This window comes from Piliocolobus tephrosceles, chromosome 9 (assembly GCF_002776525.5).
Source record: "Piliocolobus tephrosceles isolate RC106 chromosome 9, ASM277652v3, whole genome shotgun sequence".
NCBI classification, from domain to species: domain Eukaryota; kingdom Metazoa; phylum Chordata; class Mammalia; order Primates; family Cercopithecidae; genus Piliocolobus; species Piliocolobus tephrosceles.
Window position 1 is genome coordinate 108,809,953 of NC_045442.1, and position 14,208 is coordinate 108,824,160.

Genomic DNA, 14,208 nt, shown 5'->3' on the forward strand with positions numbered 1-14,208 from the left:
AAATGACCGTTATGGTACAAAGAACAATCTTTCTAGAGGGCTGGACCTGCTGGCTCACACCTGTAATCCCAACACTTTGGGAGACTGAGGCTAGAGGATAGCCTGAGCTCAGGAGTTCAAGACCACCCTGGGAAACATAGCGAGACCCCCAACTCTACAAACAATACAAAAATTTGCTGGACATGGTGGTGCACACTTGTGGCCCCAGCTACGGGGGAGGATTGCTTGAACTCAGGATGTTGATCACAGCTGCAGTGAGCCGTGTTCACACCACTGCATTCCAGCCTGAATGACAGCAAGACCCTGTCTCAAAAAAAAAAAAAAAAAATCTGCATAGAGAATCTCTGGTGACATAGCTTAATTAGTAATCTCAATTCTTATTCTTCCCAGGTTTTCTTTCATATGAGTCATTATAACTGTTTTAATTTTCCATACTTTTAACTTGTTGATGACAAGTTTTGAAACTGTTATTTCAAATATTTAGCGATATAGGTGCAGACAAGTCCCATCCCTTAGATTTTAGCTTGACATGTAATTAGTGTGATTTGTATTAGCATAATCATGAAGATGGAACTGAAGGAAATAAGTTATATTCTAACAATGGAATCATTTTCATGGCAACAAGTCCCAGAACATGCACGTACAGATGTCTTGAGGATTTTTTTTTTAAGAGCAGAACAGTGCTTTAAAAAAAAATAACCATTGTCAAATTCTGACAGCTGCTATGACTTGTTTTATTCTTTAATTCTTTCCTTTTTAATGGAAGGGCATCTCCCATTCATGGCTCCAGCAGTTTCGCCTCCTCTAAATGAGACAGAGAAATGCGAACCTCCCTGGTGGTCGATCTTTTCACAGCTGCGCTGCAATTCCAGTGTGACATCAAATTAGTAATTATAGCTGAGCAGGCTGCTTTTTACAAATGACAGTCTTAGCATGCTGCCTGCTAGCGAGCGACTCAGCAGGGGACCTAGGGAAGTAAAAGAAAACATAACTGGACTCACTTGATTTCTGGGGGGTTTGACCTGACTCTTTAAAAAGCCCATGTTCTTGAGAGAGAGAGTCCTGGGGATTTACACAAATATGCATTTTGTTCATCATCCTGCACAGTTCTTCTCAAAAGTCATGTCTGATTGTATTAGGTAAAGTAAAGCGTGTGTAATGGAGCCATAGGGTCACAAGAAGAAGATTCCTTTTAACATACAGCCTTCTTCCTGAAACCTATTTGAAAGAAAACAGCTGCCCTGCAATTGGCATTTGTGTAACTATATTGGCAATAATCATTGTTGACACTTTGATAATGGGCTACAAAAAGCCGCCTTGTCGATTCTCAGGCACTGTGAATTGCACCAGCAATTAAGTGACTGTCACCGTCTCCGACATTTTACCTATTACCAACTGAGGGTTCGAGAGGATTAATCATTAATACCCTTACATCTAAAAATGCTTTTCGAAACCAGTGTTCAGCATTTCTTTTGTGGTCTTTAAATTGTAACAAATTATAATTAATTACTACCTCTATCTGGTCATCTGGGCTGCCGTTGAAGCGAGGTGGCCAGGGTGGCGGGCTCCCCAAACGTGACACAAAAGCACAGCAGTGTATCCTTCTGGAAATCTTTATTTGCCGCTCAGCTAAGAAGTGCCTCCTTTCCCACTGTGGGCGGATCATCGGTTAAAGGGGGGTTGTCAAGCTTTTTAGGCCTTCAATTCAGCTAATGCTTTAACTGCCTTCTGTAAAATTCCTTTTCTTCCGAGATGGAAGGGAATCATTCCCCTTTGCCAGCCAGTGTTAGTTGTGGACACCAATCCTACTACCCAAAGTGCAGGGGAAAGTTCCCCCTTAGGGCAGAAGCAGGGCTTCTTTCTCAGACCTGAAAGGCAGCACCACTAACATCCACCTTCTGGACCAGAGACATTTTATAAAAGGGAGATTTGGGTGAAGGACTCCAAACAGAGGGTTAGGGGAGCTGAGTCCCAGCCCTGGGGGCACAGGGCTGCATTAATGCGGTTTGAATATAGGTCATCTGACTTTGTCCTCATTTGTAAAATTAAAGGATTTGCCTGCGTCATTGGTCCTCATGCTTTGGTGTTGGTGAGAATCTCTTGTTTCAAATGAAGCTTTCCTGGATCTTCCTCCAGAGATGTGGTTCAGCAGTTGGCCCCACTTGGAGAAGTCCTGGCCTGACCATGACTAACATCTTCTCTGTTCCAGATATATGTAGATTAAGGTGATTGCTATGATTGATAGGGAAAAAAATGTTCTGTTCAGCAGATATAGATAAGAACCCCCTATGTAAACCGTGAGGGGTGTTCTGGGATTGAAGTTTTAAAGCTTCATTTAGAATTTTTCTTAACTGGTAAGCATGGCACGTGACAAAAAGAGGATCACATGCAGTGACTCTTGTGAACACTTTCCAGATTTTCACTCAGATGACAGCATTAAAGTCCTCAGGGCTTTATGACTTATGGTGCTGTATCAGCTCTCATTTGCCTCAGATTAATCTTTATCTCACTGGAATGAAATCAACTCAGAGTATCCCAAGCACACATGGAGCAGTGCTGTTAGATATGGGAATGTTTTTAAGCTAACCAACTCTTAGTTGGTTCTAGAAAAAGTTGGGGTGGAGAGAAGACTTCTAAAATTTAGTATGTGGTCTGAATTTAAGCCAGGTTGCTACAGATGTATAATTCTTAATTAAATAGTGATCTTTAATATGTTAGTTTAATATGTTAGAATTAAACCAGAAATCTAGAGGAGTTAGCAAACTCCTTGAGTGTTTAGCCTTTGACATTTCTTAGATTATCACCACAGACATCTGCGCACCAGAATCTTCTGTTACGACTGGAACAAACCCATCCTGTAGGTCCTGTTTGGTAGGTCTTGTATGCAGTTCAGCTGTCATATCCCAGTTTGTGGAGGAAGACCAAACCGTCACCTTTGACAGTCACCACATAGAGTTGGTCATAAAATATGACAGTAATAAAAAAGGAATAAATTTCACTTTTTACATATTAGCCTGAGGGAAAATTGCCAACAGCTAGGTTTTGCCAGCCCTAACAGTTTTAACTTACAAAATTACAATAGCGCTTCTCCAGTTTCGCGCGGCTTGCTTACAGCACTGTTTCACAAGTATGTTGAGGTATATTTTCTTTCCACATTTATACATCAACAGATTCAAAATAAAAATTATAAAATGTTCACATCTGGATGCCAGTCACAGATGTGCACATTCTCACTGTTTTCACTGTGAAAATTAGAAGTTATTAATGACCTCTTAGATCATTTCTCAAACCATGAACTTGTATAGACATTCTGCTTATGTAGTTAAAGAAGGTTGGTATATGTACTGTTTGTGCAAAACCACCCTTTTTCTTTGCTACTTTTGTATGAACTTTCTCCATATCCACTAATTTGCCTTTTCATGTATCAAATTTGTGGCTTAGATGTTCCGAGAAGCAGAACTGATTTTATTATAAATCCCTAGCATCTCCTATTACCCCAAAATTGATACCACATACGATGTTATTCCATCAAATTATTTTTATCCTAGCTCTAACATAAGGGTTACCTAAAATTCCTTCCCTTATAGAAATACTTGTGAATTATGTTTTCAGTTCCATAGACTCTGACTTTTTTTTTTCACATTTTCAGCTATTGTGTTTATTGAAAAATTTTTTTTTTTTTTTTTATACTTTAAGTTCTAGGGTACATGTGCATAATGTGCAGGTTTGTTACATATGTATACATGTGCCATGTTGGTGTGCTGCACCCATCAACTCGTCAGCACCCATCAATTCATCGTTTATATCAGGTATAACTCCCCAATGCAATCCCTCCCCCCTCCCCCCTCCCCATGATAGGCCCCATTGTGTGATGTTCCCCTTCCCGAGTCCAAGTGAGCTCATTGTTCAGTTCCCACCTATGAGTGAGAACATGCGGTGTTTGGTTTTCTCTTCTTGTGATAGTTTGCTAAGAATGATGTGAAGATTTTTGCAAGCACAGCGAAAGGGGTTTTATTTTTTGCAAGTTTATTTTCATTTGGGTGAGCTTGGAATAACAAGTAAATCAGGAACACAAGCAGTTCTAATATAACACAGTAATTACTACATATTTTTTATGTTGAGCATTCAGCTCTGAATGTCACAGTAACAGCGCATCAAAAGGACACCCAGCAGCAGTCTTTGACATCGAGGCTTACAATTAGACTTAAAAAATAAATAAATAAATAGGTTGCCAAATGAGCATATCGAACAAAAAATTCATTTCATTCTGAAATACAAGTCCTTTAATCACAGAGTACTATGATATGTATTATCCCTTGCATTAAAACCTAGTGCCAAAATCCTGTTTGCATTAGACACTCAAGTGTGACTGGCTGCATTTCTTCTTCCCAGTAAGGTTTCCATCCAAACTGAAATGAAAGCTTGGCTCTATATTTTAAAGATTTTTGCTCTGTGCGTTTTAGGTTCATGTATTTTCTATTTCCAGTTATTAATGGCCATTTACCCCATACAGTTCACTCTTCTTGTGTAATTAAAGTTTAGAATGATCATTCAAAATCCAATGATACTTTAGTTTGAAACATACCTTTAAACAGAACTCAGACTATAGTTTGAAATCTGTGATTTTTAAAAATTTGTGTCATCTAAAAGATAGTTTTTTTAAAATCTCACTAAAATTTCATATAACTTCTGGCTTTACTAAACCTTAAAATACCCAATATTGCTAAACTCCATATGAATGACAGCATTTATACATCAAATCACAGAACCTAATGAAATAAGCACATATATACATACACAAATGAGTTAATTCCCATTTGAAACAAACATTTAACTCCTTTTGGTAAACACATTGTTTTGGTTTTGGTTTTGGAGATTCTGCAAAGGTTCTTAGTCATTTGGAATTTTTAAGCATAGAAGTAGTAAATAAATAATATTAAGCAGGAATTTTTTAGGTGTTGCTTTTTAGCTCCTTTTTTTTTTTTTTTTTTTTTTTTTACCAGTTTTGGGAAGCCAACAGTGCTGCATCTCCTTTGCTCTCATGGAATTCTGTAATTTCTATACCACAGGTCTCTGCTAAAAGGCGGCATGTGTTAAGAAATTCTAAAAATGAGGGCTCTAAACTTGGTAACTGTCCTGATACGTTTTCCCTTTTTTAATCCCAACCCCCTGGCCAAATCTGTCCTTAGAGATCATTTATATCTTTTACTGAACCCTAGGGAACAAGTAATTCTGTTGAGAGGCTTTTATCCACTGAAAGCCTTACACATGTGTTGGTTATCTTCAGGCTGTGACTCAGCCGAGTGTGTATCTCACTTCTCACATTCATGTTGTGTCTTAATGACACACAAACTATTTTTGACCATGACCTGCATTATCACACAGTGTGTTTCTCACTGTTGACTTACAATAGACTTGCTGAGGCCTGTGATGCTGTGCTTTAAAAGCCAAAAACTTTTCAAAATGAGGGAGACATGTCTATAATAAATGTATTATATATACACAAATGTTTATAATAAATTTTCTTTTTACAACTCATGACAAGCTAAATGTTCCCAGTGAGTTCACTGCTCCCTGGGAGTGAGTTCACTGTTCCCTAGTATTTTGGTTATATTTTCTGGCTACTAAGATTTCAGCTTGTGGATCTTTGCTTTAGGTCAGCAAAAGAGCATGCACTAAATTACCCACTATTATAATGTGCTCACTGAGAAAAACCAACCCATGGAAAATTAAGGTAAGACAAAAATCAGCAAATTGCTGTCTTTGGCCAGATATGTAAAATCATTACAACTTATTTCATATATTGAATAAATATCATCAGTTGCAGATTATTACTTCAGGAATTTAACCAGTCCAATTTTTATTGTAAGATAGGATCATTTTACTCTCATTTGGGTTTCAGTTTAAAAAAGGTCTTTTCAGTGAGGTTTCTTACTAGGAATAGCTTTTGCAGGTGATCACAGAGGTTTTTCTAGCCGGGAGAATTCACAATTGAGGTTTGCAAAGCAGAGTAGGGAACTAGAGCCACCAAGGCAGGGAGGTCAGCCTCGGGCCGTGTCACCTTTGATGCGTCGTGTCTCATGTACCCTCTGTGTTCCCCGTGTGTCCTGTGTAGTGAAATGAAATATTAACCTTGCACTCATGTATGGTATGTTTGTCTGCAGTGTGCAGTAACAAAAGTGTCTTCCAAATTTGAAGGCAGTATGTAGATAATTCATGTGACATGTTTGTAACTAGCAGATAAAACCTAAAAACCAAGGAAATTTTAAACATCGTTTAAATCAAGCTTATTCAACCTGCAGCTCACGGCTGCATGGGACCAGGACGGCTTTGAATGTGGCCCAATACAAATCCGTAAACTTTCTTAAAACATGAGTTTTTTTGTGATTTTTTTTTTTTTTTTTTTAAGCTCATCAGCTCTCATTAGTGTTCAGTGATTTTATGTGTGGCCCAAGACGATTCTTCCAGTGTGGCCCAGGGAAGCCAAAAGATTGGACACCCCAGGTTTAGATTATTGACATCATAAATTGGTTTTTTTTTAATCATCCGGGTATCAACTAGAAGATATCCTAAGTTTAAAGACCCTATTTTATTAGAAAGTTGGGAAAGAAGAAACAAACACAGCAAGTTGTTATTGCCAGGCACTATGTGCTTTGTGTCATTTGATTTACACACTAACCCTATTACGTAGGTGCAGTATTATTAATTTCCCATTATGTAATTAAGGAAACTGAGGTTTGGGCAGATAAAGCAACTGGCCCAGAACATCACAGCTAGTATTAAAATGTTAAATATGCCAATATATTTTTTAAAAGAAAAATATTGCTCTGGATTGATCAGCGATGAGCTTTTTCTAGATCCATAAACCATACTTGAGAACATGACTAGCATGTAACGTTTGTGTACAACACAGTGTAGCAGGCACCATTTTGGCCTTTTTACATGTGTGAACTCATGCAATCCTCACAACCCTATGTTTGCAGATCCCTCTTTAAAGATGGAAAACCAAGCCACAGAGAGGTTAGGTAACTTGCCAGAGTCACATAGCTAATAATTGGAGTTGCAGAGCTACAACCCAGGCAGCCTGGATCCAGTGTGTTCTCATAACCACGGGCTTCATTCTTTCTCCTCCATGGAAACCTGAGCCATGCCAAATCGACCTGGGGTCGGGCATCACCCCACATGACAGTGAAGGGCTCATTCTATCCGAACGGGAAGCAGGACAGCCAGGCTGCAGGGGAACAGTGTCCCTCTGCTGATGCCTGTGGCTGTGTTTGCGCATTTACACATCACATTAGCGGAGATGAATGCCACTTGGAATCCAACCCACCACAGCAGATTACCTCATGCAAGAGAGAAAACAGTCCTGCCTGTGCTAGCCTGGCTCTGCGCTGGCCTGTATTTACTCACGGGGCCTCAGCTGGCCAGGGCCTTGGGGCAGCTCTGGGGCCCCGCACTCGGGCAGGAGTCCCAGCTCAGGACTGGACACACGCAGGAGGATGGGGTGGGGAAGAGTAGTTCCCTCCCACAGCCTCGGTCCGTCCCCGCAAGTATAGAGGGTCCTATAGCAATCGCCCCGCCTTACTTAGAGGCTCTGATCTCCACAAAACTGGCCAGGGCTGAATTCGGAACAAATAAAGACTCGGCCTGCCGCCACTTCAGAAAGGTTGCTGACCGCTGGCTGGAAGCCGGCCTGGGAGAGTCCACAGCTAAGAAGCATTTCTGAGCTGTCTTTAGTTAGCCCTGGGGATTTCCTCCACCCTCTGGCTGTTTCTGCACTGAACTAGAAAAGATATCAAAGACACTCATTAAAGAACCAGACCTAGTGACTATAAGCTTGGAAAACTCGAAGTGCAAATAATCCAGTGTTTAAAAGCAAAGGGTAGAATCTGTTGCTACACGAAGCTGTCACTGCCCACAGTTAATTTTCTGCTGCTCTGCAGACGTCATGTTTGTAGGCAGTTTTACGCCAAGAGTTTATTAAGTTCATTAAATCATAGTATAATAGTTTTCCACATTTAAAAAAAAAAAAGCTGTTTCTAATATAAGCACTGCTCATTATCAGAGGGATATATTAAAATTTCTTTTAAAAAGCTAAGCAATAAGATTTTCTTGAGAGTGAATCATTGTCAGGTGACTTAACCTTTGTCATCTCTTTTTGTTGTTGTTGTTTGTTTTTGTTTTGAGATAGGGTCTTCCTATGTCACCCAGGCTGGAGTGCAGTGGCGCAGTCATGGCTCTCTGCAACCTTGACCTCCCAGACTCAGGCGATTCTCCTACCTCAGCCTCCCAAGTAGCTGGGATGACAGGCACACACCACCATGCCTGTCTCATATGTTTCATTACTTTTTTGTAGAGATGGAGTCTCACTATGTTAGCCAGATTGGTCTTGAACTTCTGGACTCCAGTGAACCTCCTGTCTCAGACTCCCAGCATGCTGAGGTTGCAGGTGCGAGCTGCCATGCCCAGCCTATCTTGTTCTTAATAAAAACAGTTAAACTTTTGTTTTTTTTAAAAAAAAAAAAAAGCCTTTCACCCTGTAATAGCCGTTTGAAATCCGTGCGCTTTGTCACATGCCCACAGTGATGGTGCTGGGGGTGGTGACGGTGATGACAAGCACCACTCACTATTTGAATCTGTCACATGGTTTCTGGTTGAGTTCCCAGCACAACTCTACCTCAGCGGAATGGCTAAAGTTCCCATCTCAGCTCATCACTCCGCAAACTGGGAGACCTTAGTTAAATTGCATAATCTCAGTTTCCTTGAATGTAAAACGTGAATAAGAATAATAGTTAAGGTTGTTGCAAAGACTAAAGGTAGATGACAGATGTGAGTAAAATGACACACAGCGCTAAGCAGGGTACCTAAGGCAGCTGCAAGTGGTAGCGGCGGCGGTGTTTTCCCCCTTCTGCATCTATGGAAACAGGCTGGAGAGGTCCGGGAACCTGGCCCCTGGCCCCTGGCAAGCAAGGGGTGGAACCAGGATTGCCACCTCAGGATTCATGACCCCAAAACCTTCATGCCCCTGAGCACTCTGTCTTGCAGCAAGCATTTGGAAGGTTGATATCTGTAGACCAGTGTTAGATTCCATGCTGGCAGCTGCCCTGCCGGGACCCGCCTTTGCCTCTTGATCCTTTCAATAAGCCCTTAAGTCTTTTAGCCAATCTGGGTGCCCTTTTTTGAACTTGATCCAATCTAAATACGTCCCTAGTGCCTGTGAAATTCACAAGTCAGCTTAGTCATAGAGTACAGGGTGTCCAGAGTTTTATGAGGCAGGATTATACTTTCCCTGTCACATGATGTAATTCTGCTGGGGTGAACCTGAAGTGGCATTCATCTTCATTAATGTGACTTGTGTTACAAACACACATCCAGCGTGTAATTTACTGCCTTGTCTGGGGTCTGTCATCTCTGCCTTCAGGTTTCTCACATTTATACAAAACCAGAAAAAACACCCTCTACCCTTCTTTTCTTACACATATAAAATGAGCTGTGGAATTGAGGCAGATAATCCTTAACACCCCCACCCACACACCTCCCATCGCCAACACATAATGACACAGAAAAATGCCCAAGGTGTCTACTTGGAAAATTACGATCCTTCTCCATCTCCTGTTTTTGTGTGTAGGTCTGGCTTCAACCCTTTTTTCTGACGTGCTTGCAATTTTCTATTTTGGGCAGTGTTTATCTTCTCATTGCCCTCTGAGTTTTGTTAAACCTCAGAACCTTGCATTTCATTCTTGGTGAAACTTCATTATGTTTACAGTTCTAATAGAGAAACCTTATAATCTAGTGTGATGAACTCAAACATTTAATATTGCGTGGTCTTCACATTCAAGGTTTGTGGGAGTGGGGGGTTCGTGTATTGCCTTATTTTAAAATTATTAATGACAGATTTAGGGGGTTTAGCAGGCGCATCGTAAAATTTTGTGAAGAATGGCGTTGTGTTTTCATTTCTTAAAAGACTCAATAACTCAGCATAAAAGTGTTTGAAATTATATCAGCCTCCCCTGGAATGTTAGTATTTATCTTTACATCTCACGTACACATCCTGCTTTATTTTCTACCTACTTGCTTTCATATCATTCTCCCGTATGAGATTACAAACTCCTTTACAGCAGAAATTGTGGCCTATTCATGTTTGCGTCTCTGTATTTGACTCACTCAGTAACTGCTTATTGAATCGAATCTTGACATTTCTGGGCCTTGCTGTACCTGCTTTGTAAGGATAATTCTATTTGGCTTATAAAGATTGTGGTTATATCTAATTCAAAGTTGCAAAACTGTTAAAACTTTCTCAAAGTTAGTAGCCAAAGCGACTAATTTGGAAATGCATAATTTATTTACATATGTGTGGGTGTAAATAGATGTGACTATGTTTACATGCATATCTATACTTTATAAATAAGAGGGGAAGTGAGCATGTGAAAGATTCAGGAGATGGACCCAGGGAGTGTTCTTTCGTTGCTCTGAATAAGGAGGGAGGAGGAACAGTGCCGGAGCCAGGAAGGAAAGCATGTTGTTTCCTTGGATTATTTTGTTTTCATTTGGTTCACACCTACGGAAAAGAGGACCATTCCAGATTCATCAACATACAGGGAAAGGCAGTGCATGACATTGGATTTCTTTCTGCTGAAATAAACAAGCTATGGTTAGCTGAAAGTGGTGGGAGATTTTGAGCTCGTACTGAATGCAGGTTGTACAAAGTTAAATAGAATAATCCACAGTTTTAAAACTATATGCCTATATTCTGTTTGCCACAATACAAGCTACAGTGTTTTCTGCTCATGACCCATGTTTTAATAGTCGCCCATTGCTTTGTGTTGGTCGGTATAAGTGCAGTTTACTTGTCAGCTCACCCTTTTGTTCATTTGTAAAAGGTAGAACTCTCATCTTAATACGTTTATGTTAAGAGAAGACCTTTTTTCTTTGATACTGTCCAAATGAGAAGAGAATTTCCTTCTTGGAGTGGTGAACAGGAAGGCTGGGAAGGGCAAATGGCTAACCTCGGACCACATGTTCTCCCTGGTGCAGAAAGTAGATATGATTATGGATGGGGCTGTTCTGAGACAAGATATGTTATTTGTAATGTGAGCCAAGCAACGGCTACCCAAAAGTGGGAGGAGGGATGGAGTTGGATTATACCAGTAAGAAGAGGGTTCCTGGGAAAATATTCCAAGAATACAAATTCTATACTTAGAAGACTTCTTGTAAGAAAGTGAATCTAAGAAAGCAGTCAGGTTCGTTCCTCTGAAAAACATGAAATGTGTTACAAAAAGCCTTATAATACCGAGTCTGTCTGACCCCCACCCCACTGCTCCTGGGAATGCGTCCAGAGGTTGCAGCTCACTGGCGCCCCCCGGTGGTATTCAAGCTTTCTCCTATTTTATTGTTTGGGTAAGACCCCTGTGGTGGTGAACCGGCAAACTTCAATGTCCGGGTTTGGAAGGTGTGTGTGGTTTTTTTAGGTTTTATTCAAGCTTCTTTGTCATTCTTTTTCTCATTTGTTTTAGGCCAAAGAACTGCCAACTCTGAAAGATAATGATTTCATTAATGAAGGCCAAAAGATTTATATTGATGACAACAACAAGAAGGTCTTCCTGGAAAAACTAAAAAAGGATGTTGAGGTAAGAACAGTCAGTGTAGAGGCCATACTAATTGTATAAATATCAGCCCTGTTGGTATTTAGGAGCTTTTTAAACCATCTATTTAAGTCTGCAATCAAGGCAAAAACCTGTATACTCTAAAGTCAGACACGAAAGTGTCTCATGTTACATGATCTGGTTTAAAGCAAACACATGCCAGTTTAGCAGCCCCTCATTTAGGCGCCAAACACAAGCAAGCACCTGCTGTCATCTGCTGGGAATCCCCGGCCCCAGGTCCCTGTATTCTGTATTGGAATGGCCCATGAAGACTGACCTGCCCACACCAGCCAGTTTGGGAGGGGCCAGGAGAGTACTGGACTCTGTGTCAACCAGCAGAGCATCTCAAAAACAAATAGTCAGTCACTATTAGAGTCTTGGCACTTTCCCCTCTAAAACACATGTCAGTGCTGGTAAACATAGCCTGGATCACTTAATGCTTTCGTATCTCCGCCAGTCACTGCAAACCATGTCATGAGGCCCCAGTGAGGCCCCTTACACGTCTGGGACTAGCACAGAGGCAGCTTGGGACAGTAGGTCATAGGGGACAGTGGAGAGACATAAAACAGTGTCCAAGGGCTTTAGTCCATAATGGTGGAGTTTTGCTTTAAAATACTGTTCTAAACATTTAAAATGTACCTTTTCCTGTCATTTAGTTTATGATAAAGGCATTGCAGCTTTTCCATTGGATTTGCTCGTTTAAGTCTTTTATAAATAAATGCAGGAAAAAAGATTATTTTCTTGGACTTCGTTGAGTTACAAAACAATGCAGTGGGAATTAGAATTTAGGCAGCTACTAAACTAAGGTTGTCTTAGCTGTTGCTTTCATTCATTTATGTACACTTCCCGGCACACCAGGACAGGCTGCTACTTAGAGGCTCTGTGGGAAGATTGTCTTTTTCATGTCATTAAATGAAAAAAAAAGAGAAAAGAAAGAAAATGACTAAAGCCAAAGAGAATGAGTGTCATACATTTGTATTTCCCATGAAGACAGAAGCAGTATAATTTCTTTTTACTCTTCTAACAGTTCTTTTTATTACAAGAAACTCAGACTAAGTTATTAATAGTTAATATTTTTAGACCATAAATAAGTTTACTAAAATTTTTTACATTATTTTAACCTTTATGGTATACACACTTGGATTAGAACCTATATGTTGGTTATTTGTGAAGGGTGTAAGCATCTACTTTTTTGTTGCCATTGGTTTTAGAGACAAGGTCTTGCTGTGTTGGCCAGGCTAGAGTGCAGTGGCATGAGCATAGCTCACTGCAGCCTTGAACTCCCAGCTCAGGCAATCCTCCCACCTCAGCCGCCATAGTAACTGGGACTCCAGGCATGCACCACACTGCCTGGCTAATTTTTGATTTTTTTTTTTTTTTTTTTTTTTTTGGTAGAAACAGGGTCTCACTATGTTGCGCAGGCTGGTCTTGAACTCCTGGCCTCAAGCATTCCTCCCACCTCAGCCTCCCAAAGTGCTGGGATTACAGGCATGAGCCACTGTGCTTAGCCTATAAGTATCTACTTCAAACAAAGAGATACAAGTGTTTTGGTTTTCTCTTGTAACATTTTCCTCCAGTCTTTCATTAAGGAATGTTTAGTTTTCCTCAGTTGTCAGTGGTTATTAATAAAATGTATTAGTTAAGCATTTCCCCCTTGCTTTGGGATCTGTTTGATCCGACTGATAAGTATCCTTAGTAAACATACTCTTTTGGGTTTTTATTGATTAATCAGCAAATCTTTGATACTGACAAGAGTATCGTTTTAGCGATTATGGTAAGTAGCCATTAGGCTTATCTGTGACCTATCAAAGAATTTTTTTTTCCGTTGGCAGTATATCACTATGATATTTAGACTCCAGAAATAATGTAACTCAAGCAGTTTAAATTTACAGTTGAATTACAGAAGGATCCTCTTAGCTCTTTTGTTGTCTCTAATAATACCATTGATTAGAGGACTCGATAGCCTAATCCCATACATGGCTCAAGCACTTAGCTGTTTCATTGAAATGGAGGCAGGTATAAAACATTCTTTCATTTAAAAATATTCTCAATAGCTGATAAGTGCCTTTAGTTTTGAAATTAATGCAGAACCATCATTAAATTTTTAAGCAGGTAATTATGGTGAAGTAGCTTGACATCTGATCTTGATAATGAGGCTAGAATTTAATTGAGTTTCCTTTTTTCTTCAGTTCCATGCTTTCTAATTTAGCTAACTGACCCGTTGGAGTTTCATTACAGTTTTGTTGTTGTTGTAACTGTTTTTCCTTAATGCCTCAAGTAGGAGATCTGAGTGTATTACATACAGCTCAAGAAATCTAGATTTTAGGAAAACTAATTTTCATATGAGATTCTAGTTGCTGTTTTTCTATCATTGAAGCCGGTTCTATTCCTGTGCCATGCTGGGTACTTGCATCCACATAGCTTTGCACGTAACTAAACACAGGTGAGTCTTTGCGCGCACGCACCACACATATTGGTGTATGAGGAGTGACAAGCACTTTTTCCTTCTGCCCTGTGTTTTGTCAACTCTGATCACGGCCCTCAAGAATCAACCCTGGTCTCTCCT

The 14,208-nt window shown here is 40.1% G+C and overlaps 1 protein-coding gene across 3 annotated transcripts in view; it reads left to right on the plus strand.

Moving 5' to 3' along the window:
- Window positions 1–14,208, plus strand: part of PIP4K2A (phosphatidylinositol-5-phosphate 4-kinase type 2 alpha) — a 180,703-nt gene that overhangs the window by 154,015 nt on the left and 12,480 nt on the right. For all 3 annotated transcript variants that reach the window (XM_023223267.2, XM_023223268.2, XM_023223266.2), the window contains one exon: window positions 11,514–11,627. In XM_023223267.2, coding sequence (XP_023079035.1) covers window positions 11,514–11,627 — 114 coding nt within the window. The remainder of the gene's footprint in view (window positions 1–11,513; window positions 11,628–14,208) is intronic.